General features: G+C 39.2%; 1 protein-coding gene across 1 annotated transcript in view; it reads left to right on the forward strand.

The window, feature by feature from the left end:
• slc35d1a (solute carrier family 35 member D1a) overlaps window positions 1-16,420 on the forward strand; it is a 42,058-nt gene that overhangs the window by 23,097 nt on the left and 2,541 nt on the right. The window contains exons 9-11 of the mRNA XM_052011415.1: window positions 6,607-6,674; window positions 11,373-11,451; window positions 15,894-15,976. Coding sequence (XP_051867375.1) covers window positions 6,607-6,674; window positions 11,373-11,451; window positions 15,894-15,976 — 230 coding nt within the window. The remainder of the gene's footprint in view (window positions 1-6,606; window positions 6,675-11,372; window positions 11,452-15,893; window positions 15,977-16,420) is intronic.

Genomic DNA, 16,420 nt, shown 5'->3' on the forward strand with positions numbered 1-16,420 from the left:
CTGATCTTAATTCACAAATGACATCTGATTTGATTGTGATAGAAGTAACCTATCTTTCCTTTTCCTTAGACCATCTGCAGCTCATGATACTGATTACACCCATTCTCCTCCTCTAATGATTTTCCACTGACATCCAACTTGATGGGACTATATTAGGCAGCAGTAGTTAGTGTGGAGGAGCAGAGGGATCTGAGGGTCCATATCCATAGATCCTTGAAAGTTGCCTCACAGGTGGATAGGGTAGTTAAGAAAGCTTATGGGATTTTAGCATTCATAAGTCGAGGGATCGAGTGTAAGAGCCACGAGGTAATGAAGCAGCTCTATAAAACTGGTTAGACCACACTTAGAGTACTGTGTCCAGTTCTGGTCGCCTCATTATAGGAAGGATTGGAAGTGTTGGAAAGGGTGCAGAGGAAATTTACCAGGATGCTGCCTGGTTTAGAGAGTATGCATTATGAGGAGCGACGAAGGGAGCTAGGGCTTTACGCTTTGGAGAGAAGGAGGATGAGAGGAGACATGATAGAGGTGTACAAAATATTAAGAAGAAATAGTTCTGTTACTTTAAGGTGCTTTATAAATACAAGAACTTGTATTATCAATTATGTCACTTTTTCTAGACGAATCTCTACTTTTTGAATTGGTGTTCCTGGAAAACTAAAATGGGAGTCCCTGGGATTGTCAAGATTTTCCAGAAATCCTCCATATAAACATTTTGAAGGCAATGCAATAAACTTGCCATGGAGTTGTTATAGGTACATAGAGCATGACATTTTGTTTTTAAAGTAAGGACATCACTCCATAGAAAGCTTGAAATAGTTGCAATAAATTTTGTATTTAGAATGGATTGCACATTATCCATGATTAAATTGTATTTCCAGGTTTTAATGTTAATGCTTTTCCCAGTATAACTAATTTTGTTCCAGTCTTATGACAGTATGGTGGTAAATTCCAGACGTTAATGTTACATTAATACATTGAATGCATAGACTTTTGACGTTACTAGTTGAAGGAGCAAGGTGACTTTGCAGCTAATGTTGGTGTTATAATTGCAGCTGAAGGAACACATGTGCCTAATGTAACTCATATTCACTTCTTGCTCCATTGAGAAAAGCAGCCATACTAATGTATTAATTAAAAATAAAATAGAAATTGATATATGACTGGGCCTAGATGAAATTTTTGGTGCCAACTGTTTTTTTCATTTTGGTTGAGCTTATGCATGAGGACTACAATTAATGTCAACGTTTAAGGAAAGTGAGTGGGAAATAGATTGGAGAAGAATTTTCTGACCTTGACTGGCATCCAACAGCCACAACAAAGTTTACATTTTGATGTTCACAAGGAAAGAAGTATGCTTGGACTTTCGAGGAACTAATTGGTCACCTGGTGAAAAGAAAATAGCAGAGTGTTGAGTTAGTAAGGCTGGGGGTACAGTGAGGGTAGTAAAATTTGATTTTTAGTGAACATATGAATTAAGCCATCAAGCCTAGTAATAAGATGATCAGCTGATTTGATTGTTACTTCAATTCTATATTCCCACCTATCCACAATAACTTTCCCTCGCCACACCACACCTCCTGCTCTGCTTAACAGGAATCTAGCTACCTCTCATCTTTGCCATTAAAAATATTCATAGAATGCTTCCACCACCCTTTGAGGAAGAGAGCTTTACTGAAAAGGTCATGAATATTTGGAACGATCTCCTCATATCTGCCTTAAATGGTTGAACCCTTGTTAAACAATGAATCCCAGTTCTAGGTTCTGCTATAAGAGGAAACCACTGTCAAGATCCCTTAGGATCTTTTTGTTTTGGTCAAATCCTATCTCAATTCACTAAATTCCAGCAGATACTAGTAGAGTCTGTTCCCTTTTCACATTTTAATTGAGTAAATCCCCTCAAATACTTCTAAATGTATTAACATCCATCCTTAAATGAGGAGACCAACACTGCACACAACACTCCAGATGATAGGTAGTAAGGGAGACAGGAGGTCTTGTCAGTGCCCTGTAAAACTGAAGCTAAATCTCTCTACTTTTGCATCCATTTCCACTTAAAATAAACAATGTCATTCTATTTTCTTATTACTGGCTGTTCTGGGGTACTAGTGCTTTGCAAATCACGCACTAGGACAACTAGATCCCTCTGCATCTCGGAATTCTGCAGTCTTTATTTGGATAATGCTTTTTTTTTCCTGGTAAAATAGACACTCATATTTTCCTATGTTTTACTGTTTTCCGGATCTTTGCCCACTTGCCTATATTGCTTTGTAGCTTCCTATTCACGTTTTGCTTTCCTACATATCTTTTGTGTCATCAGCAACAGACATTTATGTAAATTGTTAAAGGCTGAGGCTGCAGTTCCAGTCCATGTGGCACACCACTCATTACATCGTAGAACCAGAAAAAGACCAGTTTAGGCCATTCTTTACTGTGTTAACCAGTCAACCTTCTGTCCATTCCAATGTTGCCTCCTATGCCATGAGCTTTAAATTTTCAAATGTATCCTTTGATGTGGCACCCCATATAGGACTAGGATATTGGATATTTTAGATTTTGATACTTAACATGGATAATGCAAAAATTTTTGATATGCTGTGTTGTGAAACAGCATGGGGCTTTTAGGAATTTTATTTTACTTTTTGTGAATCATGAGTCCTAGGAGAAGGAAATGTAAAGAAATTTTCACTGAATAACTGTGCGAATTGGAGGGACTGGAATTTTCTCTTTAATTTTGTCTTTTGTTTCAATGAAATATAGTTGTGGAGTTCATAAAAATATTTAGCTGGATAGTATTTGAAATCGTATCTCTGCCCAAAAACTGTCTTAATATAGATGGGGTAATGTTTGGTGTGTGCATACTAGCTCATTTGTGAGAGGCCCCAGCTTATGACTGTTTTGGCAGGATAGAATAGTTGAATTCATTACACAGACATGATGTCTGCCCAGTTGGAGTTGGTTCAAGGACTGTGTACCTTTTTAGAAGGGAAAAAAAAAGTACTTGGGAGACTTGTGTAGAATAGAACTTCTGTTTTACTATCTCAAGGGGTGGTTTGAGTGTGCTCCTAGCAGGTACTGTAACAAATTCTAGGAAAAAGAGGTGGAGGGGGGGGGAGAGAAAGGAGAGTGAAGGCAAATTTTGTGCATCTAAGGGCCATGATTTCAGATTCACTTTTATTTGTAGCATTACTAACAGCTGCATTACATTTTGAAGCAGGTTTTAGAGAAAATTTGTTGCCTAATGTATATTCAAATCTTGGAGATTTACTATTAACTTGCCCACAAAGTGTGGGTGAATAAAAAGTTCTTTCCCTAATGTATGATAACTAAATGATTGGGACCATAGGGCTTGTATGATCAGCAAAAGATAAATGTTTAAGTCAACCTATACTCCTGTGTAGAAGAAATCGCTCATTTAATGTCCATGAGCAATAAAAAAAAACTAATTTATTTTTATGATTATCGAATTAGCACAAGCTATGTCCAGCATGCTAAAACTGTTGGTTTGCTCTTTTAGCAAATTTCATCACATGCCTTTGTGCTTTTGTACTATTCCAACTGAGCCATGGAAACTGTACAGTCTTTGGTGAGAAATAAATTAGCTACTCTGGACCTGTACATTTGCAGCTTTTAAAATAGATTTGACAGGTACTTGGGAATATTCGTGTTACTTTTCCTAATAGAGAACTATAGAGTAAATTATCTGGAGAAAGGGAAATACAATTCCTGCAGTAGCAGTTCTTTATGTGGCTTTTGGAGGTTGGGTGGAGAATTGTACTTATCTTTTTATCCTCTTTCTCCACCCCCCACCCCATCACTGGGCAAACATTCATTACATTTAGAAACAAATTCTAAGGTTCCTTTTATACTGAGAAGCTAGATATAAAAAAAAAATTAACCAAGGGAAGTACTGAATAAATATGAGGGTTTCTGAAATAACCTACTTAAAATGCAGGAGCATATGTAAAGATAGTGGATGTGGTGAAGTGCAGACAGGACTCCAAAGTAGCTTTGTATTAATTGTGGTTCAAGGGTTGATAGCTGTCAAAATGGTGCCTTTGTTGCTCTATTAACAAAAATGTGGAATACTATAGCTTGATCATTTACAAGCCCTCAAGTGCAGTGTTTAAGTTAAGAGAATGTATAAACCCTTGAGTAATTTGCTTCTAGATTTAAGGCAGAAGGCTTTCCTTGCTATCTCACTTTGTGCTAAAATTTAAACTGCTTGATTTTTTAAAAAATTATTCAGTAAGTTTCCTCTGTTTCATGGGGCATTCTTGTGCCTATGATTTGGTTCCTTCAATACTGTTTATTGTCCCGAGTTTTTTCTCTTAAGACTATCAAAGGGTCTGTTTCTATGTTGTATGACTCTTCTGACAGTGGAAGGAGCAGACCACCTCTCTTGGTCACCATCGGCTCCATCTGTGGGAAAAGTCTGACAATCCCACATTGGCCTCATTTGCCACCCCAGAACACTCAAAACCTGGGGAATTTCCTATGCAGTATGTGCAATGCTGCTCCTGGCATACCCTGTGCTACAGCTTCATCAAGCTGGCATCTTATTTTTAGGTATGCTCATTGCTGCTTGTGGCATGCCTTGCTGTGCTTGATGAATTGTGGTTAATATCTGGCTTGATGATAGAATGAGAAATATGACAGGCCATGAGATTAGATTGTAGTGAGGTAAATTTAATGCTACTAATGTTGTCCATACCAACTCATGAATGCCCAGATTTAAGCTGTCAGGTCCATCTGAGACTAACCCACTAACACACATGCAGTGCTGCATAGCACAATGGGAGATGTCCTTGGTATGAAAATGGGACTTCTGTCTCTAAGCATTTGCATCACATCTACCAATGGTGCTGTGGATGGATGCTACTGCCATTGTTAGATTGGTGAAGATGAGGTCAGTATGTTTATTCCTCATGTTTGTTCATTCACTGCAGTGGTGCCTCACTTTGGTCTCCCTTGCAGGGCATTGTTTCTTTATAGTGCACTTGGACTGGGGAAGAAAAAATTACTTAAACGCTTTAAAATGAAATCATAGGTTGCCAGCTAAAGAATTGACCAGCTTGTGGAATCAGTCCACCCTGCTTGCTGAATGCTGCCATCTTGTTCACATTTTCTGGAACCAGTGAGACTACAGTACACAATTTGACTCTCGGCCATTGAGAATGTGGTCAGAGGGTGCAAAAGTCATTGTTTCTCAGCTAATGAGAATTGAATAGCAACAAATTTTTGAAGTCTGCTGTAGATTGGGCTGCTTTTAATTGGGGACAAGAGGAAGAAGAGGTTTTGCCCTTCAATCAGCTGTTTGCAATATTTGTCATCTCTTTATGTGCGCAATAAATAAATGTCAAACGCAGTGCCAACTACAAGGGATGTACATTTGCAAAGTTGTCAGCATTGACCCAAGTGGTGAAGTTAGAACTGAGAGAAGGGTGGATGATTGAAAGGTGGTAAATTCTAGAAAGAGTTTATTTAAGCTTGAGGGATGATGACCTGGGGAGGCTAGAGTGATGGAAGAGTGCAGATAAATGCTCAAAGGTACAAGTTCTTCATATTGAACTCGTAATTGTAACTTGGCTAATTAGAATGTGGTATTATATTTTGTTTACCAATGGTTTATGTGCTGCAGCACTTGTTGTATTTTGAAAGGATGGCCATTAAAGTATATGAACACATGTCTAGGAAAAGGCCAGCAAGCGATGTAAAGAGAATTTTTGAAAACATCTTGTACAGAAGTTTGCTGTATGAGAGGGAGAGACAGTTAACTCTTTCTCCTTCAAAAAGGAAGAGTTGTATCTGGCTCTTCATCCCCAGTAGGATGAGCAGTCACCTGGCTCATCCACTTGGCTGTAGTCCCTTCCATTTTGTCTCCTCCATTGCTGTGTTTAAGTTGGTTTTGTCAGTTTACATTGCATCTTGTGTTAAGTTTCATTGTTTAATGAATAGTATTGTAATACCCTAAACGTTAATTGTTGATGGGCAGAAAAACAATACTAAAAGCAAAGCACTGCCATATATAAATAATATAATGACCCCTTATTCTGTTAGCACTCTTGTTTCCAGGAATGTATTCTGAGTGCTAAGTGCACTGACTGCAGACCCATTGTGGCAGCTAGGTCCTTCGGGGCTCGGTCAGGGCTGGTGCCACAAAGCCACTCTTGGTGATGGGCATTAAAGTCTCCCACCCAGTGTACATTCGGTGCTCTTGCTACTTTCATTGCTGCTTCCCAGTGTTGCCCAGTACGGAGGAACACTGATTCATCAGTGGATGATAAAGGGTAGGTATGTGGTAAGCAGGAGCTGGTTTCCTTGCACATGTTTGACTTGATCCCATGGAGTTGCTGTTGAGTAGCCCTTGGAATCATCCCTCCTGCCTGTATACCACTGCATTGATGCATCTGGTGGTCTGTCCTGTCAGGTGGACAGTGTGTATTGTGGGATTGTAATGGCGTGTTGGGCACATAAGTTAGGTATGATTCTGAGTACAACCATGTTATGTGGCTTATTATGCAGTAATTGAGATTTATTTCACCTGTAAACTTCACTTTAAGAAAAGAAATTAAGTGAATTTAAAAAGTATTTTGTTTTCTTTTCCAGGCAGTCAGTTTTGAAGGCTGGTCAAATGCAATGTTTGTGTTGCAGTATCTGCTGTCCTGTGTAATGGGGTAAGTGTAATCTTGTACATAAACTCCTCTAAACTAATTGGCAGTTTTAGTACTGTATAAAAATCAGTAATTAGATTACACTCTATTTCTTCCCCCACCGAGTGATTTCCAGTTTATTTTGCTAGAGCGGTAAACACTTGTGAATCTCTACATCACTCAGTGTGGTACTATAAGGGCTGTGAAGGTTTTGGGACCATTCAAAACATGTTTTCAGATAGGGTATCAATAAAATGATTCATTTGGTCAGAGGTAGAGGGCTAAGAAATAATGAGTGGGAATACTTCTGAAGACAATGCAGTGCCCTTCTGATTTTATATCTATAAAAAATTACATATGCTAACATTGGATGATGAGAACAAGCTCTGCTATAATGCCATTTATTATCTCATTCAATGCCAAAGCATGTTGTTTAACCTAGCACATCAAGCATTTCTGTTTGGGTAAGTTGTTGGAGAGCAGTTGAGTTTAAAAATGGACGTGAGCTGAAATGTGTTATTTAGCTTTTGTAAAACATGTAGATATTAACTTTTCTTTTAAACTATGGCATTTTTTAAAACATGTGCTGTCCTGAAATAGAAATCAGCTCGTGTTCCATTCCAGGCTAACACCGTGCACCTTGAGAAGCAGCCTTTTGTCATAACTGAAACTTAAGTCCTGCTATCATTCTGGTGAATCTGTGCTGCAATCACACTTGTATTGTGTCCAAAACTGAACACTGAATTCGTGTGGGAGTCTGATTAAGGCCAAGTACAACTGAAATGCAACCTCTTTCAGCCTCAGTAGTATAGCGGTTAGCGTAACGCTATTACAGTGCCAACGACCCGGGTTCAATTCCGGCCGCTGTCTGTAAGGAGTTTATACGTTCTCCCTGTGTCTGCATGGGTTTCTTACGGGTGCTCTGGTTTCATCCCACATTCCAAAGATGTACGGGTTAGGAAGTTGTGGGCATGCTATGTTGGCGCCGGAAGCGTGATGACACTTGCAGGCTGCCCCCAGAACACTCTATGCAAAACATGCATTTCGCTGTGTTTCAATGTACATGTGACTAATAAAGAAATCTTACCTTTCCCTGTTGTATTCTAGATCACTTGAGATAAAAGCCAACATTAACTTCTTTGAACCTATCTTTGATGTTCAATATATTGCACTTTACTGTATACAATTTAAATGCTTCCATTGTGCTAATTTCTTTGTTTTAAATAGCATATAGTGAACATAGTATATATAAAATAAGGTATCAACATTTAAAGTGAGAAAGGTGTGATTGCATATTTAAAAGCAGGGTGTAAACAAATTTTTCTGATTGTCAAGATGGTTAGAGTTGCACCCCAAAATCTGTACTGGCAGCTCCCATGTACCCTATAAGTAAAGAAGATGTAGAAAAAGGAATTGTGTACAGTGGTTTGGGTCTGCAAGAATCGCTTAGTTCCAGGTCTCATTACAGCCAAGCTCCAGAAGTGAGTTGAGTGACTGCACTTGACCTTGAGGTACCATTTTATAGAGTATGATCTGCAGTAAAATTGAAGACTGAGTTGGAGGGTATAGTGGGGAAAACCACTGGAGTTGGAGCAGAAATTATAAAAGATGGTTGTGGTTGATCATAAAATCACAAATGTACAGCACAGAAAGAAGCCCTTTTGGCCCACTTCGTCCATTGCCAACCATGATGCCTATGGACACTATTCCTATTTGCTCACTTTGGGGCCCATGTACCTCTTTCCTATCCAAGTACCTGCCCAAAATATTTGTTGTTGTTTGTGCCTCCACCACTCCTTTGAGAGCTCGTTCCAGATAACTCACCACTTTTTGTATGGAAAAACTTGCCCCTCAGATCTTTTAAATTGTTCTCCTCTCACCTTAAACCTGTGCCTTCCAGTTCTAAAGTCCCCTGCTCTGGGGTAAAAGATTCGATCTATCCTATCTATGCCCCTCATTTTATAAACCTCCAAGGTCATCCCTCGGCCTCCTATGTTTCAGTGAGAATGAACCCAGCCTACCCAATTTCTCCTTAAAACTACAGCCCTCCATTCCAGACGACATCCTGTTGAATCTCTTCTGCACACTATTGCTACTGCATCCTTCCTGTAGTGTGGTGACCAGAACTGTACACCATACTCAAGTGTTGTCTAACCAATGTTTTGTACAACCTGTTGATTGAAGGAATTCATTTCAGTTGAGGATATCACTGCAAGAATTCCCCTTTGTTTGCTTCATCAAAGACTTACTGGCTGACAAAAGTTTGGAAACTTGTTGCTTGTAAAATGTGTAGTTTCAATCATAATTTCTCAGACGAAGTGGTCTGTGCTAGTATAAAGCAAGACCTCGATAGTAGTCAGGCTTGTCAAAAGCTGGCAAATAACTTCTGTGCCACAAAAATGTCAGATTTTGACCACCTTCCTAAGAAAAACCAACTACCTGCACCTCACAGTCTTAATAACTGTGGTATTACTGTAGTTAAATTCTTGACCAAGTGCATAGGACAAGGCAAAAGAATGCTTGTAATGGTCAGACAAAATAAAACAATGGGTTGATCTAGAATCTCTGAGATTCTAGAAGATAAAAGATAGTAGATAGAAGATCTAGATCTCTGTGGAGGAACAGAGGGATCTTGGGGTCCATGTCCATAGGTCCCTCAAGGTTGCCACGCACATTGATAGGGTTGTTAAGAAGGCATATGGTGTGTTGGCCTTAGTCGGGGTATGGAGTTCAAGAGCCACGAGGTAACGTTGCAGCTCTATCAAACTCTGGTTAGACCACACTTGGAGTATTATGTTTATTTCTGGTTGCCTCATTATAGGAAGGATGTGGAAGCTTTGGAGAGGGTGCAGAGGAGATTTACCAGGATGCTGTCTGGATTGGAGAGCATATTTTGAGGATAGGTTGAATGAGCTAGGGCTTCTCTGTGGAGAGGAAGAGGGTGAGAGGTGACTTGATAGAGGTGTACAAGATAAGAGGCATAGATCAAGTGGACAGTCAGAGACTTTTTCTCAGGGCGACAATGGTTAACACAAGGGGACATAATTTTAAGGTGATTGGAGGAAATATAAGGGGGATGTCAGGGGTAAGTTTTTTTTTTACAGTGGTGGGTGCATGGAGTGCTCTGCTGGCAGAGGTCATGGGGCAGATACATTAGGGACATTTAAGAGACTCTTAGATAGACACATGAATGACAGAGAAATGAGGAGCTATGTGGGAGGGAAGGGTTAGATAGATCTTAGAGCAGAATAAAATGTCAGCACAACGTTGTGGGCCAAAGGGCATGTACTGTGGTGTTACGTTCTATGTAGAAAGCAAAGGGAATAATCTGAGGGGTTTTGTTTGGCTTGCAGTATGGAAACATTTGGGAGACAGAAGCTGACATTCAGATTTGGAAATCTTTTCCATTTTGATACTTGGAACATATCAATTAATTGAGCAGAGTTATGATCTCATGTTGCTAGTAATTGCTATCCACTCCTAATGAAACAAATGGTTTAATTTTGACAGGTGATATTAAACCAAAATCCTGTCTGTTCTTTACTTGATATGAGGTATTCCATTGTACTTTTCAAAATTGGAAGGATTCTCCCTGATATCCTAGATGACATTTCAAGAACAGATAATCTCTTCATGATTTTATAGTTATTTGATTTGGAGAGCCCTACTGAATATAAATTGACAATTGGATTCTGGGATTATTTCTGATTTTCAGTCTTGGCTGCCTATTAATGAGAATTAGAAGATTACTGTCAAGTGTCGTCATTTCAACTCTGCATCATGTATTGGTTACGAGCCACTTAAGTTCAAGTTTATAGTTGTCGTAGGCATACAGTATATACACAATATTAAATGCCATGAAAATTAGCTTTTTGCTGCAGTAGCACAGTATGCTACAAACATATGTTAACAAATTTAAATTAACACAAGTCAGAAGAAATGAGTATTTATTGCTAAAAACAGGTTGGTGTTACATTTGGAGCAGGGTTAAAATTCAAGTTGAATATATGGTTAAACATTTTAAAAATCAGTTCTGTAACCGGTTTACCATGTGGTATATTGAATAGAGTTCCCAAATGTATGAATGGACTTGTTAAAGAATCCATTGTCTTGTGAATTTTGGAGTTTAGCACAGATGGAACTTAAAATTTTCTGCTTCAGTTTCAGCTGTGAAAATAGAGCCCATGTAATCCAAGAGTTATATAATGATTTACAAAATATACCAAGTATAATTTCTATTACAAATCAAGTACTGTGCGTACTGCCAGATATTGTAGGTTCACTTGTAAACTCTAATTTTAGCTGTGGCACTGTTGAAGTGACCGATGAGAGTTCAGGTGATTTCTCTGAGAGAAGTCATTGTTGGATTGGTAATGGTTAAATTACAAGTTGGGGTCAAAGTCAGGATCAAATTAACTACAGCAAAAGGGTGATAAAACACAGTTTGTAGTTTTGGAAATGGGTACTTGGTACAGTACTATCTGTGTAAACTTTTCAGTTTTCAGCTGTCAGCTGTTCCTAAGATGCCTCACCTTTTAGGGCATGATGTGCAATTTCCATTCAAACTCCAGGATGCCTGGCAAGGATGTGTGTGTCTCCTTGAATTTAAAATCTGCTTTTTAGTGTGTAGCAAATCATTTATTTTAAAATATTGAACTGTTAAATTATTATTTTGACTTTGTGTGCAATTTGGATCATCCTTTTTTTATTCTTTTCTTGTAGGTTTATTCTCATGTACTCTACAGTTTTGTGCACTCAGTATAATTCTGCTCTTACGACCACAATTGTTGGCTGTGTTAAGGTAAGATGGGACAGAATCTTTGAAGTTTTTTTAGTATATGGTATTTCCTTTCACTTGTCTTTCTAAAGGCCACATTTTGTACTCTTCCATAGCTTTTTGCTATTCTGTAGTAGCGACTTGTCAGTTATTCTGTGTAATCCTTGATGTACTTTTGCTTGACCATGGCATGGATAAAAGAGGCATGTTTAATCCTTCCTGACACGCATGTGCACAGTTGGCAAGAGACAGTTCTTAATTGCAATCATAAATGGAAAGGCAGGCATATGTTTTCACACTGCCCCAATGCAATATACAAGTCTTGGGACACGGAGGCCTATTAGATGGCATACTTTTTATATATCAGTTCTAGCTAGTTCTGTTTGTTCAACATGCTTACATGCTTTGTACTGGTGATGAAGGCAGTAGTGAAGACCTGTTTTTATGGTTCCTTTTGGTTAGGAGGGGGAAATAAAGCTGCAGTATCTGGCAAACAGTCTACCCTGGTTCTGCCCTCAAATACCAGCTGTAACTTGAAGTCATGGCTGATTTAGGGTTGTTCACAGATGAGCTCCATCCCATCGTCCTGATTTGCTGCTGAGGATCATTGAATGATGGTCAAAACCTCCCTTTCTTACATTTATTTTCTTGGTGAATTCACTTTCACATTTTAGCATGGGTACATTTAGGCTAATTGTATTGCTGTTTGCAACTACAAGGGGTCCCTGGGGTTACGTAGCGTTCCATTCCTGAGAACTGTCTGTAAATTTTCCATAAGTTGGAAGTCAGCATTTTGGGGGAAATTGTTTGAGAGATCTTTAGCCTGACAGCCCCTGTGGACTGATTTGCAAAGAGTAGACTGGGAAAGGTCTTCATGGGTGGTGGGAATTGTTACGAGCAAGTGAATTGTGACAAATGTTTGTCTGAATGCAGCTCAGGCAGAGTGACTGGGTGGAGCTGATTTGCTCGTCATCAAGGAAACTATTGGCAGTTTAATGAAAGGGATTGTGTGCTAGTGATAAGTGGCTTGAGGTTCATAATGTTTACCTGAAGGAGAATTTGGAGGAGCATTGGATTTTTCTATGCATGATTGCATGATGTCTGCATTGTTCTGTAGTGAAAAGATTCAAGTACTGTACCTGAGAACAGAGTCGGGGAGAATATGCATAAAAGTCTGGTTTTTGTACCACAGGGACCTCCTGTATTTCACAGACTAACCCAGAACACACCTGATGTATTTTCTTTTAATATAGTTATATAGCATGAAAACAAGCCTTCAGTCCGATTCGTCCATGCTGACTAAGTTGCCTACCTAAGCTAGTCCCATTTGACCTACATCCCTCTAAACCTTTCCTTTCCATACACTTGTCTAAATGTCTTTTAAACATTGTAATTGTACCTGCCTCTACAGGTTCCACCGGCGGCTCATTCCATATACCCACCATCCACTGTGTGGAGAAAGTTACCCCTTGGGTCCCTTTTTAAATCTTTCCCCTCTCACTTTAAGCTTATGCCCGCAAGTTATAGACTACCTGTCCTGGGGAAAAACAGTATTACCATTCACCTGATCTATGATCCTCCATAATTTTATATACCCCCTATATAAGATCACTTCTTAGCCTCCTACACTCCAGGGGAATGAAGTCCCAGCCTGTCAAGCCCTCCGGTCCTAGTAACATCCTCGTGACTGTATCCTGCACCCTTTCCAGCTTAGTGATGTCCTTTTTGCTGGGCAACCAGAACTGCACACAGTACTTCAAGTGTGGTCTCGCCAATGACCTGTGCAGCTGCAACATCACATCACAATCCCTATACTCAATGCTCTGACTGAAGATAAGTGTGCCAAATGCTACCTTTACCACCCTGTTCACCTGTGTCCCCACTTTCAGAGAACAATGTACCTGTATCCCAAGGTCTCTATGTTCTACAACACTCTCTCCAGAGCTGTACCATTTACTGTGCAGGTCCTGCCCTGGTTTGACTTGCCATAAGACAACACCTTGCACCATAGAGTTAAATTCCATTTGCCATTCCTTGGCCCACTTCCCCAGTTCAAGATCCTGTTGTAATCTTGGGTAATCTCCACTGTCCACTACACCAATTTTGGTGTCGTCTATAAACTTGCTAATCATGTTAACAACATTATCATCCAAATTGTTAGCATAGATGACAAACAGTGGACCCAGTACTGATCCCTTTGTATCCATTTGGCTAGCTCACCCTGGATCCTGTATGATTAACATGGTCCCACATGGTAGACTGGTCCACAAGGTTCAAAGGCCTTGCTAAAGTCCATGTAGACAACATCTACTGCCCTGTCCTCGTCAATCCCCTTTGTCACCTCTTCAGGAAAAACTCTATCAATTTTGTGAGACACTATTTCCCTTGCACGCAGCCCATGCCTGTCAGTACTTGCCTTTCCAAATGCTGGTAGATCCTGTCTTTCAGAATCTCCTCCAGTAACTTTCCCACCACTGATGTTAGGCTCACCAGCCTGTAGTTCCCTGGCTTGTCCTTGCAGCCCTTCTTAAATAAAGGCACAGCATTAGCCAACCTCCAGTCTTTTGGTGCCTCATCCTGGTCTTGGCTCTAGGAACTTGCCCCTGAGCTTCTGAAGTCTGAAACAAAACGGGTATGACTTTATTTGTGCACACTGGGTGTGTTCTTTTATAGGAAATTACCTAAATCTTGCAGCTTCTAATTGGCATTACATTAAAACCCAAAAGTGGACTGCAAAATTCATTTCCTGCTAAATAAAAATGCTCAACAAGGGACAGAGCTGGAAGTTTTCCTGGTCTGAATATTGTTGGTGGGGCCAGTCAGAAAATGTTCTATCCAGTATAACAAACTTCACATTTTAATTAGGCTAGTAGAGATGCAAATTACATCCATTTTTCTTCTAGCTGTCCTCTCCCTAAACTTGGAAGCAGATCAAATTTTCTTGTGCTACTGTGCAGTTAGAATTTGCAATCTTTTAGTAACTCCCAAGTCTGAAAGTGTTTTTTTTTCACTTTGATAGGCTTTAGACAAATCCTATCCTCATCTTCCTTCCCTTCACATAATAAATACTACCACATGTCACTTCCCCCCATTTGAAAAATCTGAAATGTTTTTGCTCTTCCCTTGCCTTGACCCAACACTCCATTTTTTTTCTTTGGTTAACGACCAATCATACACAGCCTTGCATGTGTGTGGGTCCAAAGGTTCAGAATTAAGATGTTCAAGAACTATCTTTCCCCAGTTAATTGCCATTTGATTCACTCAGTTTCTGATTGTAGTGGGCTACAGACCTTTGCTCTAATTTGTCAGTTAACAGTCTATATACCCACCAAGACTAGTTTTGGTTTTTAGCATATGTTTTAACATTATTGCATTCCTGTCTCATTCTAAGTTGTACCTGCTCCATTCTATGGACAATCTTCCTTACAAGACGATCAAAACCTTTGCAAAGGCATTGAAGGATATTTGGAGAGGGACCAGGAATAAGATGGTGAGATAGAGGATCAGGCATGATGGCATTGAGTGATGGAACAGTCTTGAAGGGCCAAATGGCCTACTATTCCTGTCTGGGAGCCATTTGAAAGATGAATGCCACAGTGCATTCAGTGTACTTTGAGGAAATTTGATCATTTGTTTCCAAGCATAGGAAGAACAGCCCAAAACTGACATGTATGCCAACAATTCAAAATATCAACTTTGTTACGATTGATGGAACATTTCCTTACTGACCCACCAGTTATGTTCAGGCAGGAAGGTTTCCAGTTTTTGTCCCATGTTGTGCAGCTTCACTTAACAAGAAATGTTCCAAAGTATTAAATGAATTCTATAGCTTGTTCTGGCGTTTTAACATTGTCAATGGGATGCCTTGCATTCTGTCATTTCCTGTAGAAGTACTCCCCAGTGTGCGCAAATGAAGTCATGCCTTTGCTATCATGATCTTAAATATGGATGTTTATTCAAAGTCTGCCTTGATTTATTTAAATCTATTTAATAGTAACACCTTTGAATATTTAATTTGACTACACAGCATGTATATTGTTTTAAATCCAACGTTGGATGAAAGGGAAATACTTTTGTAGTATTTAAGAAATTGGGAAAGATTTTAACATTTTGGTAACACTTTTTTTAAGGAGAAAAGAGGAAAATAAGGTTGGAGCTGTGAGAGTTTCATTTTGCCAATATTTAAGTTTAGCAAAAAAACTTGCTGTCCTTTAAAAATGGAACCAGCACCCAGTTTCCACTTGTCCAAATGAAGGCTGGTGGACATGAAGTGCATTGTCTTTCAAAAATCCAGATTCCAGCTGCATTAAAAAGCTTCCTTTGTTTTAGTTTAAACACAGTTTGATCATTAATTCTTCATATTGTCACATCTTATTTCAAGTATGTCAGTTGTGCTACTTGATTTTCCTCAAGTTCACGTGTTTTAGCATTTCAAAAAGCTGCATTAAAATTTTTTCTGCCCCCAGAATATTTTGGTAACGTACATTGGAATGTTTCTTGGCGGAGATTATATATTCACATGGACTAACTTCATTGGATTAAATATCAGGTTAGTGATGAGCTGATATTTTAATCACTTACCTCAGTTGAAAATGGGAATTGTGAATAGCATTTGAAGTATTTCCACTGTCATGGTGTGGAAAATCTAAATCTGCTGGTATTTCAGTGGGTTATACCTCATCTTTCTGAATATTCCCAAGTACTTTGTGGCAAATTGCTTTATTTTTGATGTACAATCATGGTAAATGTTCTAGCCACTTTATATCCAGCAAGATGCCCATGAGGGGAATGAGACAAGTCACCAGCTTGATCTATTTTAACTAATAGCAATTAAGGAATATATCCAAGAACCCTTGACTTAACATCCTTTTCCACAGGATTGACTGAAGATTGTCTTGTGCTTGTGTCTTGGATTGGGACTTGAGTCAAAAATCTTCTGAATCAGATGACAATATGCTGTTTAGTCTACTGCGAATCAGTTGTAATCTGATAC

Source organism: Pristis pectinata, chromosome 3, assembly GCF_009764475.1.
Source record: "Pristis pectinata isolate sPriPec2 chromosome 3, sPriPec2.1.pri, whole genome shotgun sequence".
NCBI classification, from domain to species: domain Eukaryota; kingdom Metazoa; phylum Chordata; class Chondrichthyes; order Rhinopristiformes; family Pristidae; genus Pristis; species Pristis pectinata.